This window comes from Clinocottus analis, unplaced genomic scaffold (genome assembly GCF_023055335.1).
Source record: "Clinocottus analis isolate CAN_PGR_092001 unplaced genomic scaffold, fCliAna1.0.p SCAF_9, whole genome shotgun sequence".
In the NCBI taxonomy this organism is placed as follows: Eukaryota; Metazoa; Chordata; class Actinopteri; order Perciformes; family Cottidae; genus Clinocottus; species Clinocottus analis.
In genome coordinates, this window is record NW_027176251.1 from 2,782,693 (window position 1) to 2,804,940 (window position 22,248).

A 22,248-nucleotide genomic window follows, 5' to 3' on the forward strand; every position below is an offset into this window, starting at 1 on the left:
ACTCATCAATTTATTCAAATACGTGGCAACTTCAATCTGGAAATGATTTCCTGGCTTTTCAGGCCGCTGTTTTCAAAGATATGGCAACTTTAGCTTATTGTTTAAGCCGCTTCAAAGCTGTCTATTAGCTGGTGTTACAAGCACAGAGAGTGGAAGTGGAAAAAAAATACCCGACAACAGAAAGTCAGGGGTTTAAAACTACCGACCATTAATCTGATTATTTGTATATTACATACAGCCAACATCAAGGGAACAAAGGCTCACAAAAACGACTTGACAGAAGACAAAATACCCCTCCATCTGTGTCTAGTACTTGCTGTATGGTGCTGTGGCAGCATCTGGGAGACATCAAATTCACAGAATCGGAGACAATACAGAGAATAACTAGCACAGCGCTGGCTTTTTGCTCCCCTCCTCTTATTCCTGCTTTCTCTTCCTGTTATTCTGTCTCTCATGTGAGCCTTTTCCTGTCACCAGATTGTCAGAGATGGAGCAGAGAAAAATGGAAAAAAGGTTAGAGGGGGAAGGTCAGCAAGGACTGTTGTGTTTTTTCCTCCGTCCAAAACTTTTTTTCTTCATGTTTATAAGAAAAACAAACCCTCTATTCTCGACCCATAATGTAATGCAGCACGATTTGTATCAGCAGCAAGCGGACCGTCTTATACAATACAAATACAAAGGATTCTTAAACGGAAGCTGACCTTGCAAATAACCACATGCATATCTCCATGTTCAGAGAGATCACAGTCCTTTTTCTTAATTTCACCCACTGATACCGGACAGAATATGTGTTCAGCAGCTAAATCATCTTGACGTGGGCACTGCAAGTGCTTCTACATTTCAAATAAGTGCTTACTCACCAAGCCATTAAAGCTAGGCCAGTGGGTGTGCACATGGATACATTTCACTGCTGATGTCTGACTCATGTCGACTTCAATGCTGAGAAAAAACCATCGTGCTGATTATTAATAGAAACAGTGGAAATCTAGAACAATCCCAATCCACATTAGGCTCTTTCATGACCCTTCAATGCACCTTGTGACGCTGACGCGGGTTCACAGAGCACAGTGGCGGGTCCAGAAAGCCAAAACGTGTGTCCGTGTATGGTGCTCAGAAGAGATGAGTGGCTAAAAGCAGCCGCAGAAGTAGACAAACACTGACAAGGCCGATCTGGGCTGTGTGACTCAGCTGAGGCATTAGGCATAAGAGAGAGAGAGAGAGAGAGGGGTGGGGGGGTGTGAGGTTGTGGTCCTGGGTGCGATGCTGGAAGTGGTGTTAACAGAGAAAGGAGTGAATCTGAAGGACGGCTGTAATCTGAAGATGTGTTTGGGCTCATGTGGGATGTCGAGAGGGTCCGACTAAACCGGAGGATGATTGGAAAAGAGACACGTGCCTCATCACTCTTGGGAATATTTAAAAAGAAGCAAAAAAAGTCCCACTGCTTCCTGAATCTTTTATTAAAAACAGCGAAAGTATAAATACAAAATATTTTAGACATATTTACATTGATTTTGTGACAGTTAATATAAAAGTCCACCTTTTTTCTTGTCGCTCTCTTTATGCAGAGTCACTGGTTGACAGGCGTCCACGAGCATCTAGAAGTTACGACGGCAGCGCCGAATGCCCAAAATGTCACTCGTCAACGAGGTAGTTGATGAGGGCGGCCCTGGGGGAGAGGATGGCTCTCTTGATTTTGCGGTCGGCGAGAAGCTTCTGTCCAAACGGGCTCTCCGCGATGAGCCGCTGCACCCGCTCGGAGTCCCTAGACGCCTGCAGCGGCACCGTCACCGCCCCGCAGGCCTTGTTGTTCACCTGAGGGCGAGAGAGAAACGAGGAGAGGCGTTCACGGGATTCCAATTGGATCCGTCCAAATGTTCCCGTTATCTATTTGGAAGCAGTTCTGCCATGTCAGACTGCACCCGAACTCGTCCTTCCTGGCAGAAAAGGCCCAAAATAACAGACGCCTCCCTCCCCTTCCACTTTATATATAGAGAGAAGCCTTAAAACACATAGTTAGTGGTATGTATGGGAAGGGCACTCGGTCTTGTTCTGAAGCGAGTGCATGTGTGCATACAGTAATGCTGAGTGTGTGTGTGTGTGTGTGTGTGTGTGTGTGTGTGAGAGAGGCCACTCAGCCTTGGCCTCCCTTTTGGGGCAAACCCAAGTACGTGATTAGAGGACAGAGGGAATCGAGGTTACCTCCACAGGGCTGAGGAAACCCACTACAGAGAGCTCAGTCTAAAGTAAAACCAACATCATCATCATCATCATCATCATCATCGAGCACGGGGAGCTCCAATACATGAATTGTGTCTGTGTGTGTGTGTGGGGAGACGGGGTGTATTGGGATTTATGACTTGTGTGCAAGGGATGAACAAGAACGGAACATGAAGAAAAGATAATGCAAAGATTAAAATTATTTTCATTCGCAAATGTGGAGAGCACACACACACACACACACACACACACACACACACACACACACACACACACACACACACACACACACATTTTGTCTTGTACCCATCTTCTCGTCTGTCTGTGCAGAAGGACAATCCAACCGGTGAAAGATAGTCAGCTGACTATATTTGCTATCATCACATAGATAGTGTGTGTGTGTGTGTGTGTGTGTGTATGTGTGTGTGTGTGTGTGTGTGTGTGTGTGTGTGTGTGTGTGTGTGTGTGTGTGTGTGTGTGTGTGTGTGTGTGTGTGTGTTAACGTGTTCTTTCTGGGGATATAAACCTCCAACGGTCAGATTAAAGCCGTTTCATCTTTTATCTGTTAACTGAGTCGAGATCTAGGAGTGTGAAGTGTGTGTGTGTGTGTGTCTGTGCATTCAGGTGTATTCATGCGTGTGTATGTGTCTTCATTCATGTGCCGGTGTTAGCGCGTGTGGTGCTTGGATCTGATCCAGAGCTTGCCATCGCAGCTGGATTTTCTCTCTGATTGTCTGACGCTGACAAAGCGAGCGCTTCTCTCCATCTGAGCTCACGGGCAGAAAGAAAGTCACGAGAAACGAGGGTGAGAGAGTAACAGCGAGTTCAGGAAAAACACAGCGGCTCAGATATACTGGCTTTTAATTATTGACCCACTTGTCTCTCTGGCTTAAAGCACACCACTAGACATGCACACACACACACACACACACACAGTAATCATAGAGTCTCGGGGAAATTACAGACTATGAATGAAATCATGGACTGAAGACTTTAAGATGGAGGGTGGAGAGTTGGAGTGAAACCGTAGTGGATGCAGGAGCGAACATGAGTGAATATACCAATTAATAAAGTTATGTAAATATAACACTGATAACCAAAGAGCTGAGTGAAAACCTTTTTAAGTTCCCTACCAGCACAGATATCTCCACAAAGTCCGGGGCCTCCAGGTACTGGGCGTCCACAGTCGGCCAGACCTGTTGCAGGACGTCTCCGCCCTGCTGGAGGAGGCGGCTGGTCGGGTTCTTCACCTGGCGAAGACCTGTGAGAGACCCGGGAAAACACGCATGAGAATATCAAAAATATCTGCTTTCACACCACCGAGATGGTTTCTCAAACAGTTTACACCGACTCAGCCGAGGGGGAGAACAACGTGAAGTGAAAATAGACCAGAACGAAGTAAATGAGTTGGTTGACGTTTTATTGAGCCAAAGAAAATGACTGGAGATGACTTTGTTACCCAATTTGTTTTCCTTTATTAAATAAAAAAGTTCCTAGACTGTCATTTAATCCGGCAGGTGTACATCCCTCTAGAGCAATGGTTCTCAAACTGTGGGGTGCGACCCTCTAGTGGGGCCGGGGGGAGATGCAGATTCTTATTTTTTTGGGGGGGGGATATATATATACTACAATACAATACAAATAACTGTAGTGTGTGTTAAGGAAATTAAATTAAATGTAAACAGTGTGCAAAATTTGTAAAATATATATACACAAGCGAGTGCTCGCTGCACTGCTTTAAGCTTCGTTTGATGGACAGTGAGTCGATCTCAAGTTATACAAATGAAAATGCGTCACTTGATTACATCACTGCTGGGCGTTGGGATGAGAGAAATAACCTCTTTTCACCACAAATCTCACACACTTTTGTCCTCGTGTCAGTCCAAGATGACCTCATTGATAATATGAGTGTAAAATACTTCAATAAAACCAGTCAGCTTCGTCATATGATGAACAAACAGAACAGTCACGAGTGCGGTAAATCATTTTTTTTGAATGATTTGCACGTCACCAACCTGCCCAAAGTTCAGAAGCCAAGTGCGGAGCCATGGGCGCCGCCATCAAAACCAGCGCGGCCAGCGCTTCCTCAAACTCAACACTGTGCTGCACCACCTTGACCGTCGCACTCTGCACACACACACACACACACACACACAGAGACACACACAGTCAGTTCCAATGTAATTTCCAGAGAGTTGAGCCGTAAACGATGATGAATGTGACATCTTTATGTCAAAGAGCCGCGGGGCGTACTCACACTAAGTGTATTGGTGAGTCCCATCAGTCGAGAAATAGCTGCGTTGAAGAGGAAGTCCTCTGTGAAGTGAGATGTCACCTGAAAATACAGGTGACGCAGTCAGTCAGTAAAAGATTGTGGTCTGCCTCTGAGGAACACTTAGAAAGAAAAATGACAAAACCACCTTTCAATATCACTTGATGACATCTTTAACCCGACAGCACGCAGTCTGATGTTACTGAACGGCTCCATGCCTTTCATGAGAGATGTCATGCAGCGTCTGTGTTTTAATTCTTATTGAGAGGGAGTAAAGACACGTCCTATCAGACCTGGCATCCTTTGTTTAACCACTTCAATAAACTGCACTCTTCCTCCCCGCAAAGTGGAATGAACAAGATTCACAACAGCACCATTAACACCCACTTACTTTGTTTTAATCTCACTTCCTTATTCTAATTTGTGTATTTATTGCTCATGATACATTTTCCTGTTCCCTTAAGTTTGAAGAGAACTTGCAATAATTTATGATATTGCAATATTGGTAGGTTTAATTTCCGTTTCATCTGTTTTGTGTCGTCTTGATGTCTGTACTTAAAATGTTTCTTCCAAAAATTACTGCTGTGTGTCTTCCCTTTGAAACACCAAATAAAAAGAGTAATAAAAAAATTAAAAAAAACGAACAAGAAAAAAAACAATGAGGGCCAAAAGAGGAGCCTCCTCCCGTTATCACCATGTGAACCGGCTGGAGACACACAGCATGTCAACATTGCCCTGCTCAGCCTTCTGGGAAGAAGAAGCTGTTTGGGAAGGGCCTTTAGGGAGGAGGAGGTCGATCACCGAGGCTTTTCTGAGGGACGGATCAAAGCGCAGCCTTGGCTTTGGGGGCTTATGGCAAACAGCCAGAGGTCCTTTTAAAACCAGCGGCCCTGGGGGGGGGGGGCTGGAGAGAGAGAGAGAGAATCAAACCTGGCAGCCAAACAAGGCTATTTATAAAGTGCGAGAAGGGGACGGAGTGGATTTAAAATCAATTTCCATTGGCTCTTTCTTTCACTCTGGGGGGGTTTCAGGTGGCGATGGATGCTCAGCTCTGGGTGGAAAGGCCGGGGCTCAGAACGATGCACTACAGCCGTGTGTTGCTCTGCGACTGTGCAATCTACCGCAGTGGAAAACAACAACAACCAAAGATAACTGGTACTGTGGTGCGAGCAGAGGAATTAAACACAATACAGCCCAAGATGTGGAACGTAATATTATTAAAGGAATACGAAAATGTGGGCTCATTACTGACCCGTACTGGTAATGACACTATCGAACCCTTAAATAATGTCACCGTGAGGCATGTTTTGGCCATTTACTCCAGCCGGTCTGAGACTCTACCTCTTGAATGGCGTAGTTCTTGTTCTCCCAGACCTTTTTCGTCTCCGCCAGCTCTTTCTTTCTCAGCAGCGAGGGGCTGGGGACGTCTCCGAGCTGCCGCGCCCCCCTCAGCTTGGTCACCAGCTGCCAGAGCCGGGACTGCCATCGCAGGACGCCGGGGAGGGCGTCCGCTGGAGGTGGCGAACACGCGAGACGCAGACGGGGGGGGGGAAAAAAAAAAAAGGAAATTACGATATGGCGTCCTGTCGGAGAAATGACTCCGGCGTTTACTTGGAAAACAACACAGATTGGGTTCTGTGAGGAAACCAATTCACGGCATATGGATTCACGCTAAATTAAGGATGCACAATAACCGCACGTGGCGTTGGTGTAATCGTGCCGTGGCGTTTAAGGCTCACTCTTGACATTCCAGAGGATGTCCTGTTCAGGGGGCGCGGCGTAAAGGGTGTAGAGTCGAACCGTGTCCACGCCGTACTGCTGCACCACCTCCTGGGGGTCCAGACCATTGTGTTTGGACTTGCTCATCTTCTCCCATGTCACCTCAACACGCCCACCGCCGCGCACCACCGGCTGCTCCTCTAGAATAAGACAGAAAGGGGTCATAGATCAGATATAGCTTGATTTTTTAGTTTTTTTTAAATACAATGTTTCCTGCCAGCTCCTGCTCCATCACAATAAGGTAAATACAATACATTGACTTAGTCTTTTAGCATTTTCTTTCTGAGTCTATGACACCAGGATCTTCTATTTCTAATAGAGAGAAGCTGAAGATCCAATTGTAAGAGACCTCTTCAAAAGATTTGCTGCGATGTGATTTTATCATTCAACATGTTAAAGCAACACCAAATAGGAGGATTGCTTTTAGCGGCACAAAAGAGTTTGAAGGGACATTGAGTTAACTACTCACTAGAATGAAAAAAAAACCTAAACCGCTATCATGACTCATTTGTGTTAACCGGCACAGCCACAGACGGGAAGTCCCCCGCTCTCTCTTTCTCATCTGTTCCAGATGTGTCACACTGTCGCCCTGCAGATTCAGGACATGTGTACCCGTGAAGTCTATTTCTTCTCTCTTGAGGTACCGGCCGCCGTCTGCCCGTTTGAAAGTCTGGCCCTTGATCAGACCCTGGACCAGCAGCTTCCGAAAAGGCTCCCTGGAAAGATAGCGGGGAGGAATAATGAACGTGGATGAATGAACGCGCGCAGGGAAAAGCCAGATTAAAGCGCCGCGTGCCGTACCTGTGAGCCACCAGACCCTGATCCCTGCAGAAGTGACAGAGGAAGCGAGCGTAGTACAGGTGCATGACGGCGTGCTCCTTCCCGCCGATGTACACGTCCACGGGCAGCCAGTGGTCCGCCAGGCGGCGGTCGAAAGGCCTGGAGGGGAAGAGCGGGTTTAGGGGAGCGCTGTCGTATAAAGCTGTCTCTGGATTTATGGTGTTAAGAAATATGTTAATAATGAAAAGAAATGGAGACTACAAGAAAGTTAGATTTTAAACCGTTAGTTTAAAGAGCTTTGGTGTCCTGCTGTAGATGTGAGCTTTCTATACAGTGTTTGATTATAAAGGCTTTTACTAATGGAGCTCGATTCTTCCAGTTCTACTTCATTTCTTTATCTTTTCGTTATCTGGACGTCATCTTCACGTTTCAAGTGGATGACACAGTGTAAAGCTTTGTTTTGAAGGGTGATCCGAAACTGAGAATACAGTTTGTCGATACAAAACCGTTCATTGTGTCACGCAGCACTAGTTGTTATGCGCTTTATCCACATGAACACACACTTCCTCTAGGGGGCAGGCTGAATCTGATGCAGAAGGATTCAGGGATGAACAGAAGCATCCCGAAGCCGCCTCTATCTCACTGGCTTTACAACAAATCAAAAAAGAAAGAAAACTTGGTCGAATAATATGCGTTTCTTTTCTTCTTTAATTTGGCTATGAAGACTTCCTCTGTGCAGCTTCCTGTGTTCACGGGGAAGTGTTTGTGGAGAAAGATCCATCTGAGATGAACTGAGAGCGGGCTGCTTCCTTTCAGATTTTGAGCTCATGCGTTGAGTCTGGTCTGGCACGACGGCAGCAGGGATTTCACCTAATGATACTTTTTTTTTTTTTTAGGGCAGTCTACTATCTGTGTGTCACTTTCACACCAGTCATTACTCTCGTCCACTCCTTTCTCGCCCTCCCCCTCTCTCTCTCTCTCTCTCTCTCTGGCTGATGGTGTCGCCGGATAACTGAGCCAGGGAAAAAGGTTATGAGCTCACACGCCTGAAAATAATTTAGCAAGTTGGTTGGCATCAGCCCAGAGAACTCTAATACATAACTACACACACACACACACACACACACACACACACACACACACACACACACACACACACACACACACACACACACACACACACACACACACACACACACACACACACTTCCTATTTCCTTCCTCTTTTTTTTTGTGCTACTTTCAACATCTCTTGCTTCCTATTTTTCCTCGTTTCCCCTTGTGTGCACACGAGGCACTGAAGGCTCAGCGGGCTAACTGAAATGCACAAATGGTGTAATTGCCTTTTCTGTTGTGCCGTAATCTGTCCCGCTAAGAAAAGTGATGGGGAAAGCAACCCTCCCCCCTCCCCTCCCCCTCCCTCACACCTCCCTCCCTCCTTTAAAGCAGCTTTTCAGCTAGGTCAGGGCACCGGGAAATTAATCTCTTTTGTTGAGCTCAGGGTATCGCCCGCGATCCCAGCAGGTGACAGCCGGCGCTCCATAATCTCCACTGGCAGGGAATGCAACTTCCAGGCAAGTGTGTGCGTTTGTGTGCGCGACTGTGTGAGTTTACACAGGCATGTTGGAAACTGGTAAGTGGGCATGAATATGGACAACTTTACAATAGCGCTTAAAGACAAGTGTGGACAAGTATTTCATATGGAAGTGAAGTGTGTGTGAGGGAGGCTATAAGGGAGAAAATTCAGTTCCTATTGATATAGCAGAGATTTCTTTTTTAAATATCTAAAAATAGCCGTGCATTAGTCGCCCACTGCAGAAGAAACGGCCTTCTATTCCTTTTTGTTTAATTCTCATTTGAACAAAGAGTGTGTGAATAAGATCAGTGCAATTTGAAAATCTGTCACAACAACAATAAAGTGAAGCCTCAGGAGGAAGCTGATAATACCTGTCTGGGTTGTGAGGGTCTGTGTATCTGAAGTAATACCAGGCGGAGTCCACAAACGTGTCCATGGTGTCGGTCTCCCTCCTCGCCGGGCCCTTACACCTGAGGGACAAAGAGAGACAGCGGAGGCCGCGCACAAATCAATACCAGGCCGACAAATTAGAATGCGAAACGGGTGAACGACGCGTGTGTTTGTGCGGCGAAGTGAAATGGCACATTATGCGATTAGTGTGCTGGCTTCATCTGGATGCCGGGGGGGGGGGGGGGGGGGGTCACGTCCCCGTGGAGAAGCCCAGCTGGGGCCGAACCGGCGCCAGAGAGGCCGCCGTGCCCGCCGAACTAACAGGCTGTGCTAACAGGGAGAACGAAGCTGGCGGGGCAGAACACACGGTCATGTGTTTGTGTTGGAAAGGCCACCTCGCGCCCGCTCTCTCTGTCCAAGCCAAACAGCACTTGGGTGCGTGATGCGAACCTGCCAGCATCGCTTTTCACGATGACGGAGAAGGAGGAGGACGACGTCGGCGACGACGCGGTGGAGGAGAGAGAATTTCTTTTGTTGTTGGGATTTTAAAAGCACGAAATGAAACGGTGAAAGCGGCTGCCTTTTGCTTTTATAATGAGTCTCGATAGGGTTGAAATCAGTGTCCCAGAAAGATAAACAGAAGCAAAGCTCTGAGCTTTACTGAGTGCAACGGAGCAGGTATCGCATCCCGGACCTTATGGGATGTCTCGGTTTCAGCTTCACCGTCTCTTTCTGACTCGTTTTCAGTCAACACAAACGTTCATCTCGCAGTGAAATAAACTGTTTGAATACCACACTCCCTAACGCAGACACACACACCCCTCGACCACCTACCACACCAGTCTATAATAAGGCGCTGATGAGGAGGCGTGAGCTGAAGGTTGCCTAGCAACAAGGCTAAGGTGTAGCAAGGTTAATATTTCGGGAGCCAGGTGTGTTATCTCATTTGATGAAAAAAAATAAAATAAAACGGCAATATAACAAATCACCACAAAAGAATACAAAAATAGAAACTTCACAAAAGTTGTGCATGAAAATAAAACCCGGCTCAAGCTGATGTGATTTGCCACCTCCTCTCGGCCAATCAGAGGCCAGATTGAGGTCATGTGACAGGCACCTGGCGGGGGCCACAGTCAGACTACTGAGGGTCAGATTAGACGACACACAGAGGAACGCTCTGTGAAGATGGCGCGTCTTTAAGCCATCAGAAAGGAGCCAAACAACAACAACAACAACAACAACAACGGTAACTAAATCTGTAAAGTGTGAGCGTGTGTTTGCAGGATGAGCCAGAAAAAGCCAAAAGGCTCTCAAACAGATGAGACCGGACGCCTCTCTTCCCGTAGAAAACAGTCCTCCGGTCTGTGAATGTGCGCTCGGCACCGACGAGGTAGTGTCTCTCTCTTCACCTGCGAATTCACGGACCGACACACACACACACACACACACACACACACACACACACAGAGGCCGGGGGACGAGATGAGCGAACTGAAGATGACTGACTGTGTGTTCCTCTCAAAACTTTAATTGGACATGGTCGACGAGTGAAGAGAACAAATTTGCGCGGAAACGTAACAACGCGGCGCGGGAGACGGGGGAGAGGGGGGGAGATAACGGCGCCATCCATCACCGCTGATGGGGAGGAATCACAGGAGCTTTGTGGAAGTGACTGCGCACAATCTGACGGCGGGTGCCATCTGCGACTGAGTGGGCCGTTGTTTTAATCAACAGGGTGCGATGACGATGATTAGTCTCATTCAGAGAGGAATTCCCGTGTCGGCGGGCGGCGCGGCTGAGTAGGCATTCTCAAATATCTTCAAACATGTTCGCCGGGATGAGCGCGCGAGTGTGTGTGCGCGTGTGTAATTACGCCTCTGTACAAAAGGTTAATGTTAGCGCCTGCTTGTTTGGTATTTTTTGCACAGCTGGCTCATGTTAACCCCCATCACCATCATCTCATGCTGCTCGTGTCACAGATGACACTCATTACATCCCCCCCCCCCCCCATTAGAGGAAAATGATTAATTATTCATCCGCAGCCTCGCTCTCAACGCTCGTCCCTGTAAGGCCGTCGGTCCTCTCGGCAGAGGGCTCGTTCGGTCGGTGCTGGTCTCCTGAGGAAACACAGGGAGCTCTGGAAAGGCTCGACACATAATTCAGTCCTCGCAAAACACGAGACATCCGTCACCGTTCCTGCATCCTCTTTGCAGCGTCACGCGGCTGCATGGGGGCTAATCTGCTCACGATACCGGGCGATTCAGTCGGGTACTTTGCTTACTCTGTAAAATGGTTACGAGAAAGATGCATGATTTAAGGGATTCCCACATTATTTGATATCACTATTTTAAAATTTGTCGGGAATGCCACTTTTCATAAATGGTCAATAAAGTTCTGATCAGATGACATAAACAAAATGTAAAAGCTTCTGTTAACCACAGACTTTTTTATATTGCACTTTTCTACTCAAAGACATTTTAAAATGTAAGTATTACATTATTTTAAGCATCTAATCAAAAACCCATTAAAAAGACAAAAGCATAAATGCCGACTCATTTACAGGTTTTTGGACAAAATCCTCAGATAGTGACAGACTGATGGTTCATCTCCTGCAAAGTATTGTTTTAAAGTGCCTGCCCCTCCCTCCTCTGCAAGGAACCATCTGCGCGTTGAGTTTCCTGTCACACGCGACCGGCTAACAGTTTCACACTATTTCACTAAACAACAGCCAAGAAAGACGAAGGAGTCAACAAAAGCAGCGAAGGAGAAGAGCTCAAGATAGTACGTGTGGATGTAAACTATGCAGGTTTCAAACTTTAAAGAAATATCGGCCTTGCAAATGTTTTGTGAGGAAAGAAAGGCACTCAACAGGTTTGTTAGCGCTAAAGGACACACACAGGCTCCTGACTTTGAGTGTTTTGTGTGTGAATGAAAGTGTCTGAATGGTGATTATTTAATACAAATATATTATACAGTTACTACAGGCACTGTGTGTGCATAGGGACAACATTATGAACCCAGACACGAGGCAGTTTGATGATCCGACATTTGTTGGACTTTCACAACAAGTATAAAGCAGAACCAGTGTTTTTTTTCAATGGTGGATGGTGGAAATAGTAACTGTATTAATGTGTAATATAATGAAGCGAATGAGGCAAATAAACCACATAAAGTCGAGCGGGTAAACAACGCTTTTGGTGTGAACGTAGCGTAAGAGGCTATTTGTTTACGTTTAACGTCGCTGTGTTCTTTGTTCTTTACAAGCAATGAAATATCCCATGAATATGAGATACCAGTACACAGATAATTGCAACCCCTCCTCTGCATTGTGGAGGTTGGTTTATGGCTTTTTGCCAGTTAGACGTGTGCCATATCTCTGGGTTGTACTTTATTTTTAAATTCCTCACAGTTAATTTTGTTTGTAGGCCCTCTGGCGTTTCTGTGAATAATAATGTATAACCATATAAATGTGGAATAGTACCGTAAATGACGCCATTTTGAGTGAACACCAATTTTGTAAAACCTGGTCTTTGTTCTCTGACCCTATAGGGCGGTGCCCTGACGTTATTTATCTATTGTAATAATCCTACTGAAAGCAATAGTTTTAATATCAATAATTACGTTTGTTTGCTCGCCTAACCTGCTCCCGCCATAACTCAACCGCACATAAAATGTGTGCGCAGGTCCTGAGATCGGTTTGTGTTTTATTAAAACATATTCTCACCTGGGACACTTGCAGCTGACCCAGTCATGCGCCGCCTCCAGTGGCGACGCGCCCTTTGCTTTGAGGGACGGCAGCTTTGGTAATGTAACTGGTAACTCCTCCTCGGGGACAGCAACTGGACCACAAGACCCACAATGCACCACGGGGATGGGTGTGCCCCAGTATCTCTGCCTCGATATCAGCCAGTCCCTGAGCTTGGAGCTGGTGAGGTGGCCGCCGAGCTTCCGCTGGCGAGCCTTCTGGGTAATGGAGTCAAACGCCTGCTCTCTGCTGAGGCCTGAGAACTACAGAGAGAGGAGGACAAGAGGAGAAGCTGTCCTAGAGATGCAGATAAATCAAAGCTTGATAGTCGTGAGGCATTTCATCAACGCTGAGGTCGTCATCGACAGCGACGCGTACCTCATCAGAGTCGATCAGCGTTTGTCTGCCGTCTTCGTCACTTTTCAGCACAGTTGTAAAACTCAGATTCAGAGCTCTGGCCACCGACAGATCCTCCTCGCTACAGTCTGGGACTCCTGTCACACACAGACGCAGCACGATTATGTAACGCGGTCCAAAGAAAATATGGACTCGCACATAATCGATCTCTTGAGAGAGTGAAACGACCTCTCGGTGGGACTAATCGTTAGCAATCCTTTGGGTTGCATCTCCCCACTCTGGCACACAAACACCCACTGGTTTGTCATCATTATGGCATCCACAATACTAATAATATAGGACATATTATTATTAAGACATATCGTAGATGTGTCCATATTCTAAACGCTAGGAGTTTTAAAGCAGCATCTCTTTCTTCTGTTTCTCATATTTAAACTGGAAGAAGCTCGAAGTGATTTTCTTTTTTAACTCGTTTATATTTTTAACTGTCTTGGGGATTAATAAAGCTATCCATCTATATATTTTATTTACATCTCCTCCTTTTGGTTTGGTATAGAATTGATTGTGGAAAATCTAAAAGGGATAATCAATGAACATCCTGCACCTCTGTCTATGATAACAGCTCGTAGATGAATCCAAATGACTTTCTTACTTACCGGGTACAATTTCGAGATGATTGTCACACACACACACACACCAAAAACTCACCGACCACAGCATCCAGATAGCCATCAAACGCCTCCTTGTGGGATATGACCAGGGGAACCTCGTGGCCGGTGAACAGGTTATGAGCAGTGACCTCTGTGAGCGAGTCTGGAGAGCAGCGAGCAGGAGGTGAGAGAGAGAGAGTCAGCGCTGCTTCCCCTGGTAGCTCATTACAACCATCCACCATCAGGGGAATCCCAATTACCACGAGCTCAGCCCAGTTCAACAACTACGACCATACATTGATGGTATACGGCTAAATAAGACATATTTACGTGAGCATAGCTCCCAACATGCGTCCACACTGGTGACATGGAACTAATGAAGACAAATCTGTACAAATGTTTGATTAAATGTCTTCAATTAGGAAGACATTTCTAACGGTTTCAAAGTGTAGTGAAAAATCATTGAATTATGTCGCTGATATTAGGACAAATGTGGAATGCGTGTCTTTCCTGAAGCCCAAGGGGACATGTTTTGTGTGACACTAAGACAATCGGTTTGCAATGATGCACCTTGACGGACTCCACCCCATACGGGCATCCGAGATTCTCACCTTCGCCCGGCTGAAAGGCTTTCTCCAAGGCCGAGCGCACCGAGCTCCTGCCGTGCAGCAGCCTGTGGGAGGGCAGGACGGCCAGGTAAGCCGCTCCGAACACCGTCTCTGGGGAGGAGATGTAGGCCGACAGGGTCTCCCCCGTCTCCTCCCCGTTCACCTAGGAGACGAGAGGGAGGCGACGAGGACGCGTGAGAGAAGCTCTCTGGTCCAGATGCACACAAGAGGATTTAATGAGGAGGCCACACGAAAGGGGGTTATTCTGAAATATATACTATCAACATTAACAAGACGTGACAGGGTAAGTTTAGACTTTTAAATACTGAAACAATCCAATCATCATTTAGTTAGTGGAGAAAAAGTACATTTATTTATTTAAAGTACATTTATTTATCACAAAACTATTGAGTGGCTTCGTTTTTTCTACTGTAAACTTCTGTTTTCAGAGGCTTCCAATCATGAAACCTCCTTTTATGTATTAATGAATCAGTGCTCATCAACATTGAGGTTAACATTAAATCTAACTATGACACCTTTTTTAAAATCTCTAATGGATCTGGTATTTTATGCCTTTCATACAGGCAACAATTTATAAAATATATAACAATGTCCTGATTACGGGAGAACAATTGATGACCAATCTTGTTCCTCCAAAATACTTTTAACAATTTCTGCGAAGAAGACGAGTTTCTAGCCAATCAGAGGCAGAGAGGGGCGTGGCTTCGTGGAAGGCGGAGCCGCCATTGGCTCTGAAAGCGATAACTTGGCATACGCGCAAGAGCGCCGGCCCTTTAATATTTCCAAAAAGCCCTGTTGCATGTGTGTTGTTTGTTAAAGCGACGCTGCTTCGCTGTCGCTCTGTGAGCTTCAATACATCGACCATGGGATCCGTTAGCGTGTGAAGAGTATTAGTCAAACGATAATACACGATTGGCAAATAATCTGATGATTTGTCAGTTGGCGCCGTCACGTGCAACATGTGCCGCGCGTGGCTCTTTCATACATAATGACGCTACAGTGTCTTTAATCCCATAATTATTATTAGATGACACGCTCGTTCTGGAGGTGGGGTAATAATGAGTACATGTCATGTTGTAGAAGAGAAACTCATACAAATCTTCAGCCCCCCGGGGAGATAATTCAGTGCAGAGATCCTGTGACATTGTCTGACGATGTAATACGAGACAAGCAGCCATCCAATTAACTTACCGGCCCCTGGTTTTAACTTTAATTATGCATTCTGCCAGAGAAACGCCCTCTCACATGCGTAAAGACACGCACAACAAAACACAAAAGCTTGGAACAGTCTCTCCTCTATGAATAAGACGCTTTTGTAAAGTAAGGGACTGACTTGAATAAGCGCTTTTATCAAGGAGAGCGGTTGGATGAGGGGCTCCCTGTGGGCTTTTTGCCAAAAGACAGACGTGTGAAGAACCGCTAATACGGCTTTTAGTGAACTCCATAGAAACTAATCTCTGACATCATCCGTTTGGGTGACTTGCCACCTGCAGATGGACGCCTCGCTGAAACATTTTTTGATGTTTTGATGCATGATTTTCAATAGAAATACATCAATAAACAAAGGAATCCAAAGAAAAGCGAGCAATCATTGCTTGGGGGGGGGGGGGGGGACAAAGAGATGAGAAAGCTGTGAAGCAACGGGTGGAAAACACTCGGTGGGAAAAGGTTGAGACTTTGAAAAGAAGTGAGAATGATGAATGAATAAAAAAAAGGGAGCTTGGATTCACCTTGAGCTGGAAATCGAAGTAGCAGCCGGTGCACTCTCCAATCCAGTTTGCCTGCATGGCTTTGACGCCGTACCACTCTGGAAGCTCCGCCAGGGCGTCCAGGAGAGGCTGCAGGAGGGAGAGCACAATTAATTCACAATTTGACTTCTTTGTACAAGTTTTAAAAAGGGCTTATTTTCCACTTCACTGTGGGGGAAAGGGATCGTTTTTGAAGGAGGGTTGAGGGGGCTGGGCAGGCGTCTCGGGTAATGCAATTGACTTCCAACTCAGTATGGCTTCTTTCAACGCCTGGCCAATTTATTTTTGACAAAGCAGCAGAGCCGACCAGGTCACATTATGCAGACAAAGAGGGATTTTCAAAAAAAAAATAAAAAAATCCTGACCTCCAATCGCCCTCCTTCCTTTGATATCACAAGGCAATCGCCTTTAAAAGTGCACACACACACACTCACAGACACTCTCTTTCCCTCTCTCACACACACACACACACACACACACACACACACACACACACACATATACATACACAACAACAGTTATCCTGCATGATTAAAGGAAGCTATGCATATCAACGAGGCTCGGGTCAAACAGCCACAGCTGGGCTGTGAGGCCGGAGATGTTCAAACTCTCCATTTCCTGCTCCGTCTGTCGCAATCCATTACCCAAAACCCCCCTCACTGCGCCGCTCGGCGTGCAGCACCTCATCACGGCAATATCAATACAAACATAAACACTGGCTATAGTCGGCACCAGCGTGGCCGTGGAGTGTGTGTGTGTGCGAGTGTGTGTGTGTGTGTGTGTATATGGATTTGCTCCAGAGGGGCAGCGTGAAGGAGACACAGACGTTAGCGGCAAAAAACAGGCAACGCAATGACAGACCGCTGAATAAAGCCTGGAAAGAGAGAGGCAGTAAAGGCTTTTTTTTCACCTTCCTGGATTAGAAAATAGAGTTTGGCTCAGACGCCGGAGTAACTGAAAGATGTACAGCAAGGACAGGAGTCTCCATGGGAACTAAGAAAAGCTTGAGAGGAGGAAAAAGATGGTATAGCAATAACCAAGGATTGGATGTGTGTGAGTGAATGAGAGAGAGAAAGAGACATCTCGTACAACGACTACAATATCACACAATACAGCGCTACTAATGGTTGAGGGATTCGAACCAGCAACCTCAAAGTCGCGTCAGACAAACAGCAGGAAGAGCTCTCCTGTCGGCGGATCGTTCAGATGACGGTGCAGCGTAATGGACAGGTGTGTGCCCGAGTGCAACAAGTGTGATTATGCATGAAATTGGAAAACGTGATCGTTTTTGCATTTTCCCCCCCAGCGGCAAAACAAATAAATAATAAAAATCCCCCTTAGTAATAATATGCGGTCGCCCGTGTCCCCGGAGCAAACGATATGGTTCACGATTCATGAGGAGACTCCATCAGTACGTAGCGTGGAAACAACCTGACAGCTGGATAAATATTGTCTGAAGTTAATGTTGTCTAACGGACTGCAGCGCGTGTACGGGCACGCAGAGAAACGCACACGCGGGAAATCAGGCCAATTACGGCGCGCGGTTTTCACGCGGCCCTCCTTTTTTTTTTCCCGATCCATCTGTCTTTCTCACTTCTTTCTTTCCCTTAACACCTTCCTCTCTCTCTCCCTTCCTTCCTTCCTTCCTTCCTTCCTTCCTTCCCACTTCTCTATTCGGAGAGAAAATTAGAAATGCAGGAACACATTGTCACAGCAGGCTGCTTCCACCTCCTCTCACACCTCCAACACGGACAAGCATGGTCGCCTTCGGGCGCCGCGGCTCGATCGGGGCGGCGCCGGGAGGGCCGCGGACAAACTGATGTTTTAATCAAAATGAGAAAATTGGGGGAAAGAGGAATTAACAAAAAGGATGTTTTAACCCTGTGAGAAATCACATATTCATCATTGCCGACCTTTTTTCTGCAAAGGTTTGTGGGGATGGATTTCACTCGTAGCGGACCGGCTTCGGTCTCCGTGTTATTTCGGCACGATGTGACACAAAAGCCCGCGGATGCTGCGGGAGACGTCGCTGCTTTTCAGCGTTTCATCTCGTAGGAAACTGAACGTCTTTGTGTCTCCTTGGGCTTTTTTTTTGTGGAAATTGTGACTCAACTAAATCGAAAACAGCCAGATAATAATCGATAATTAAAATATTCTAATAATGAAATAATCCACCTTAAAAAGGAATAAAACCATGATACTTGGAAACGGGTGCAGCGGGTCTGTGCAGCGCAGCTAAAGCTGGAGCTTCTCATCAGACGGCCGGGGCGCCTGATGACATTACTGCGACTGCGTCGGTCTCTGGCTACTCGGTCGTGAGACGCCAAGAATGACGATGTCCAGGGGTCTGATTGCAGAGCGAGAGAAGCGGGCCGGCAGCTGCTGCCGCTGGAGTGGCAGCCATGATTGTTATCAGAGGGGTCCGCTGTTCATTTTGGCCCACGTGAAGCCGCCGACCGGCCATTCAGACCGGCCACGTAAAGTATGCAGCACACTCCTGCTCTCTCTCTCTCCCTCTCTCTCTCTCTCTCTCTCTCTCTCTCACACACACCGGAGTCGTACCTTGGCATAGTTTGTCGTCTTGATGAACCATTGTGTGAGCAGCTTCTGCTCCACCAGGGCGCCAGACCTCCAGGAGCGACCATTTTCATCCACCTGCTCATCAGCCAGCACTGTCTGATCAACAGGGTCCCAGTTCACCACAGCCTGGATCACACACACACACACACACAGTTAAATTCAAAATGCAGAGCTTAGGAAGTAGTTTGGATTTAATAGTCGGTCCAAAGGCTTATATTAAGGTCGTCCCGTTTCATTAAACATAATCAAAAAGGGCTTCTGCAAAGCGCTCCCCTTTTCCAGTTCCTTCATTTTCTTCCAGGAGTGACTGGTGAGCGGCTTCCATAATTTCTGTAACCGTCAGCGACCTTAAATCCAAACCAATCATATTATTTCTTTCAAAAAAGGAAAACCGGGATCAGCAGTTTAGCCAAAAGCCGTTCCTACCTCTTTCTGATAGGCCAGACCCGCTTCAAAGAGCCTGATGAACAGATACTGAGTCCACCTGTAGTAGTCTGGGAGGCAAGTGGTCACTTCCTGTTCAGGGGAAGCCAGAGTCATGTCAGCCGCGTGTGCTGTGACACACACACACACACACACAAGAGGACAAACCGGACAGTTAAGCCGCTCCCGCTCACCCGGTCCCAGTTGAAGCAAAGGCCGAGGCTGTCCAGCTGCTCCCGCATGGACGCGATGTTACTGAGGAGACGACACACAACGTCAACGTCGGGGTTTGTGCGAACAATGTGAACGCTGGGGAGAACAGACGCAACCTTTCAGATACCTTTTAGTCCACTCCTCTGGGTCGAGTCCTCTCTCGATGGCGGCGTTTTCAGCCGGAAGTCCAAACGCGTCCCAACCCATCGGGTTCAACACCTGAGGAAGGAGTTCAGCGTCAGTGGTTTCAGTCATTTATCATGCAAAGAAGAAAAAAGAACATTCACAGTTTTCAGCTTTATGAAATGCTTTTTTGTTTTTTCATAGCAAATGAAATATGTTGACAAAAAGCCATTTTGTGATGGTATCACATTTTTTTTTATATTTAATTGACTAAAATTATTAAAATGGGCAACAGATTCATTCTTCATCAAGTCCATTTGAAGTTCACAACGTGGATTCAACACGTTTTAATACTTGAAAATACTGAATAATGATTTGTGTCTGGAAAAAGTTTAGCTAGCTTCTTAAAGATTCTTCAAAATATAAATGCTCCCAAGTCATTAAAAGGTTCAGAATCTATGAATATGCAAATATTAGTTTTTTCAGAAGTTAATCTGCTGGACACGAGATGCCTCCGACTTCATTGAAGTTGCCTACTGGATCATAACCTGCCGCTGAAGCAGTGGTGACATCACCAGCCTGCTCATATTTACACACATTACAAAACGAGACTGAAAGAAAAGCGTCAGGGAGAATTTGTATGCAAAGCGTTAACAGTTAAATCTAAATGTTTCACCGCAGGAAGTAATTAATTCTGCTAATTAAAAACAGCACCGGGTTCCCTCACGAATGATGAAGTCTCTGCTGTGATCTCCACCTCATTACATACTGTGGTTAATGCATGCGGAGACTAACTTTAATTGACACGTGATTGCGTGTAAGTGGAACGCAAGGTTACGCTCGGTATGGAAGATCAGGACGGGAAAGATTCAAACCTGCAAATCACTTATTATGAAGCCGTTTTACACACAATATCCTCAACAACACAATCAGCCGTCACATCCTCCCTTTGTCCCCAAACACTCCTGAACATGAATCCTTGTCTCCTTCACTCTTTTCCCCCTCTGGAGCGTCGTGTTTTCCTGCTCACAGAGCGAAGCCAGATGAAAGCGCAGGAGTGGAAGGCGTGCGCAGGAGTAGGAGAAGCAGAGTGACGAGGAGTCGCGGACTGGAGAGGATCAACCGCGCGGACTCCACCGGGTCTGATGCTTCAGACGAGTCGGTATCCTTGGTAACTGCCTCATTTGTAAAGCCTGAGTACTGAATGGTATTAGGCTAAGAGCGCTCAGCACAGCGGACCGCCGCGACCGCTGAAAAGGAAATACAAGGCACAATGAAAAGCAAAAGGCACAGGCCAAACACGGCCTACTGTCTGTTAATAAAGGAGCCGCAGGAGAGAAAAAACACGCCGCTCATTAGGACGGATACGCTACCATGTTGTTTATTCAGTGTCAATACTCCATTAAAGTGAGACGCTATTCATGAGGGACCGGCTGTGATGGACAGGCTGCGTTAGCGAGCTCAATTCTCAAAAGTTCAAAGACAGCAGGCCGAGGCAAATTATCTTTTTTTTTTGTTGTTGTTGCACGCCGATAGCTCCGGCTCCCACTTATCCTCACGTCCACGCAAGGAGAGAAACGCCGGACCGGACTCCTCGCCAACCTGTCATCGCGCAGAAAGCTCGCGAGCACCATTTGCAAAGCTTGAGTGACAAGAGGCAGTGGAAGATGGACGTGGGAGTCAGCGTAGGCACATTCATGACAATCTGTCCGCTGTAACGTGGAGCGAGTCGGTGCCAAGCAGAGACAGATAGACAAGAACGCACGGGCTCCAACATCTACGACGGGGCCAGGGAGGGTTTTTTTGGTGACTGGTCCTGTGTGAATGCGAGGCCACTCTGCTACATGCAAGCGTCCGCCCACGCAGCTCCGGCGAGAAGCGACTCTCCATCTGTGGCGGGCTTTGAAACGCGACTGCGGCGCGTCTCTGTTTTCTCTTATCGCTCTAATGGATTCTGACCAGACTCCGGTAATTGCTTTAATATTCAGCGCTGCACAGTTTTAAACAGGAGCTGGTGCGCACAGGCAACGGCAGAGCAAAAGGGACAAGAGTAAGAGCATCTTCTGCCCAATTATCGAAGTAGATTATTATTTAGTGGCATCTAGCCGTGCAGGTAGTTTTGCTTTGAAAAAGAATAGTTTGACACTTTGGGAAACACACTTTTTGGGGCTTGATGAGAAGCTTGTTAGCTCGCTCGTCTCTGTTGTGTCAAAAGACTGGAAACGACTAGCCTTAACCTGACGGACTGCTTCTGGACCGAGCATCGTACCCTTTGGGATTCGTCCAGATTAAACAAACCGGTTTATGTGTAATTAGTGTTATTGCATATTGTGTTATCTTTGGAAAGAGCCAAGCTAGCCGTTTCCTTACGTTTTCAGTCTTTATGCTATGCTAAGCTAAGCTAACCATCTCTTGGCTGCAGCTTATTATTTACCGTACGAACACACAGCAGGGGCAACAACCGCTTGTCTTGAACTCGCAGCAAGACACAGAATACACTCGTTTTACAACACACTTCGAAATATTTGGGGAAAAAAATAAAGTGGGAGGTTTCTTCCTCCACCCGGAAAACAACAAAAAGGTAAATGGGATTTAGATCGGTCCTTTTCACAACACTGACAGCAACATGGATGTGACTTTCCAGAGCCGAAGCAGCCATGACTGTGGATGGTGAAGTGACGTCAGCTTTCAGAGGAGCATCAGCACCAACAGAGCTGTGGACCATTTAAGCCTTTGGACAACTTGTTCAGTTAAACAAAACAAGTC

General features: G+C 46.6%; 1 protein-coding gene across 2 annotated transcripts in view; it reads right to left on the bottom strand.

Moving 5' to 3' along the window:
• Positions 1-1,454: 1,454 nt before the first annotated feature.
• Positions 1,455-22,248, bottom strand: part of lars2 (leucyl-tRNA synthetase 2, mitochondrial) — a 28,255-nt gene continuing 7,461 nt past the window's right edge. The window contains exons 4-21 of one of the 2 annotated variants that reach the window (XM_068569833.1): positions 19,487-19,578; positions 19,341-19,401; positions 19,150-19,239; positions 18,706-18,849; positions 16,126-16,233; positions 14,378-14,537; positions 13,825-13,929; positions 13,138-13,253; positions 12,739-13,022; positions 8,996-9,094; positions 7,070-7,207; positions 6,881-6,984; positions 6,229-6,408; positions 5,831-6,000; positions 4,475-4,552; positions 4,233-4,344; positions 3,351-3,478; positions 1,455-1,812 (exon numbers count right to left, since the gene is read on the bottom strand). In XM_068569833.1, coding sequence (XP_068425934.1) covers positions 1,633-1,812; positions 3,351-3,478; positions 4,233-4,344; positions 4,475-4,552; positions 5,831-6,000; positions 6,229-6,408; positions 6,881-6,984; positions 7,070-7,207; positions 8,996-9,094; positions 12,739-13,022; positions 13,138-13,253; positions 13,825-13,929; positions 14,378-14,537; positions 16,126-16,233; positions 18,706-18,849; positions 19,150-19,239; positions 19,341-19,401; positions 19,487-19,578 — 2,349 coding nt within the window. In that variant the 3' untranslated portion in view covers positions 1,455-1,632. Of the gene's footprint in view, positions 1,813-3,350; positions 3,479-4,232; positions 4,345-4,474; positions 4,553-5,185; positions 5,607-5,830; positions 6,001-6,228; positions 6,409-6,880; positions 6,985-7,069; positions 7,208-8,995; positions 9,095-12,738; positions 13,023-13,137; positions 13,254-13,824; positions 13,930-14,377; positions 14,538-16,125; positions 16,234-18,705; positions 18,850-19,149; positions 19,240-19,340; positions 19,402-19,486; positions 19,579-22,248 lie in introns of those variants that run through there. The other variant, XM_068569835.1, reaches the window with a different exon arrangement.